Source organism: Vombatus ursinus, unplaced genomic scaffold (assembly GCF_900497805.2).
Source record: "Vombatus ursinus unplaced genomic scaffold, bare-nosed wombat genome assembly UNPS02011369.1, whole genome shotgun sequence".
NCBI lineage: Eukaryota > Metazoa > Chordata > Mammalia > Diprotodontia > Vombatidae > Vombatus > Vombatus ursinus.
This window is the reverse complement of record NW_020951147.1, coordinates 5,925,617-5,927,520: the sequence shown is the minus strand read 5'-3', so window position 1 is coordinate 5,927,520 and position 1,904 is coordinate 5,925,617. Positions and strand designations below refer to the sequence as shown.

Sequence of the window (1,904 nt, the reverse complement as noted above, 5' to 3'; positions counted from 1 at the left end):
GGAGGGGAGGGGGGCTGCTGGAGGGACTGGGGAGGGGAGGGGGGCTGTGGCATCTCCAACAAGGGAGTGACTGATGCCCCCCACCTGTCAGGTGATGTTCCTGGGGGAGATGGAGGAGATTCTGGATGTCATTGAGCCCTCCCAGTTTGTTAAGATTCAAGAACCTCTCTTCAAACAGGTGGCTCGATGTGTCTCCAGCCCCCATTTCCAGGTACAGAGGAGAGGCAGGGCTGACAGACGGGCAGACAGACAGACTGACACATGGGCTTATAAATTCGGGCCTGGACGGGCTTCACATGGGGGGAATCTGTGCGTGTCTTAGGGTCCTGGGATTTAACACAGGGAGGGGCCTTAGAGGTCACTGAGTCAAGCTCCCTTGTTTTACAGGTGGGGAAACTGAGGCCCAGAAAGAAGGTGTCCAAGAAGAGGCACCACCTGTGTGCCCTTGGACAAAGTCACTTGACATCTTTGGGCCTCAGTTTCCTCACCTGTAAAACGTTGGGCCGGCTGGCCTGTAAATTTCTAAGCCCATCACCCTGTGTAGTTTCCCCTTAGCCCTGGGCCCCCTGATCCGGGGGACAGGAGGCCCCGGCTCCCCTTACTGTCTCTGGGCCTCAGTCTTCAAATCTGTAAATTCGGAGAGCTGGACTAATGAGGTCCAAGTTCCCTTCCAGCACTAACAACGGCACCTCGGTATGGTAGGGAGAGGACTGGCTTTGGCCGTGGAGGTTCCTTCAGTGACTCCTGCGGTGATTGTGGGCGAGTCCCTTGCCCCTGAAGGCCTCAGTTTCCTCCTGTGTAAGATGAGAGCCCTTCCAGCCCAGGTCTAGAACCTGGGGATGGTTCAGCCCTGCCAGTGGTGATCATGATGGCCAGCAGAGAGAGCCAACTGTGCCGGGCCCTGAGACCGGGAGGAAATCAGGGCGGGGGCCCCTGGGCTGCGTTTTGACCGAAGGCTCCTCCCCAGGCCCCAGGGGCTCACCCGCTGTCCCGTTCCTGCAGGTTTCAGAGCGGGCTCTGTATTTCTGGAACAATGAGTACATCCTGAGCCTCATTGAGGACAATTGCCACACCGTGCTGCCCACTGTGTACGGGACCCTCTACCGAGTCTCCAAAGAGCACTGGAACCCGTGAGTGCCCAGTGGGAGGAGGAGGAGCGCGGGCCCCACCTCCCGCCTCTGCCTGACTGTCCTAAACCAGCCCTGTAGAAGTGACGTGGTCTCCAGGGGCCTTCCCAGTTCTGGCCTTTCCTGTTCTAAGTCAAAAGGCACTTATTGAGTACCAACTGTGTGCCAGGCACTGGCCTATGCCCTAGGGATGGATGCACAGAGAAAGGCAAAGCCAGCCCCTGGCCTCTGCTAGCAGATGCAGCACACAAACAGCTGCACCCAACGAGTGTAGACAGCCAGCCAGAGAAGGCTTCAGCCTTGGCGGGATTGGGAGGCTTCTGGGCAGAAGGTGGGATTTCAGCCCAGTCTTGAAGGAAGCCAGGCAGGCCAAATTGGGGATAGGAGGGCGACTCCTGGTGAAACTGCACAGGCAACAGCCAGGAGGCTGGACCTTGGAGGTGGGGGGTGGGGAGGCCAGGGGAGGAAGGGCTTTCCAAGACCTTTGATCCTGGAGGTCCTAGAGAGGCCCTGGGGTTTCTTGAATGGGGGAAAGGGGGTGGTGTTTGGGACATGATCAAACCTGCCCCTTAGAACAGCAGTGTCTGAGTGGAAGATGGTGGGTGTGATGGTATGTGTCCTAAGGCCCCCCTCTGGCTCTGACATCCCCTGTTCTCAGGCTCCTCCCAACCCTGCCATGGGCTGTTCTCAGGCCCCTCCCAGCCCTGCCATGGGCTGTTCTCAGGCCCCTCCCAGCCCTGCCATGCCCTGTTCTCAGGCCCCTCCCAGCCCTGCCAT

At 58.9% G+C, this 1,904-nt stretch overlaps 1 protein-coding gene across 2 annotated transcripts in view; it reads left to right on the top strand.

The window, feature by feature from the left end:
- Nucleotides 1–1,904, top strand: part of PPP2R5B (protein phosphatase 2 regulatory subunit B'beta) — a 9,637-nt gene that overhangs the window by 4,788 nt on the left and 2,945 nt on the right. For both annotated transcript variants that reach the window (XM_027856169.1, XM_027856168.1), the window contains 2 exons: nucleotides 92–211; nucleotides 1,003–1,130. In XM_027856169.1, coding sequence (XP_027711970.1) covers nucleotides 92–211; nucleotides 1,003–1,130 — 248 coding nt within the window. The remainder of the gene's footprint in view (nucleotides 1–91; nucleotides 212–1,002; nucleotides 1,131–1,904) is intronic.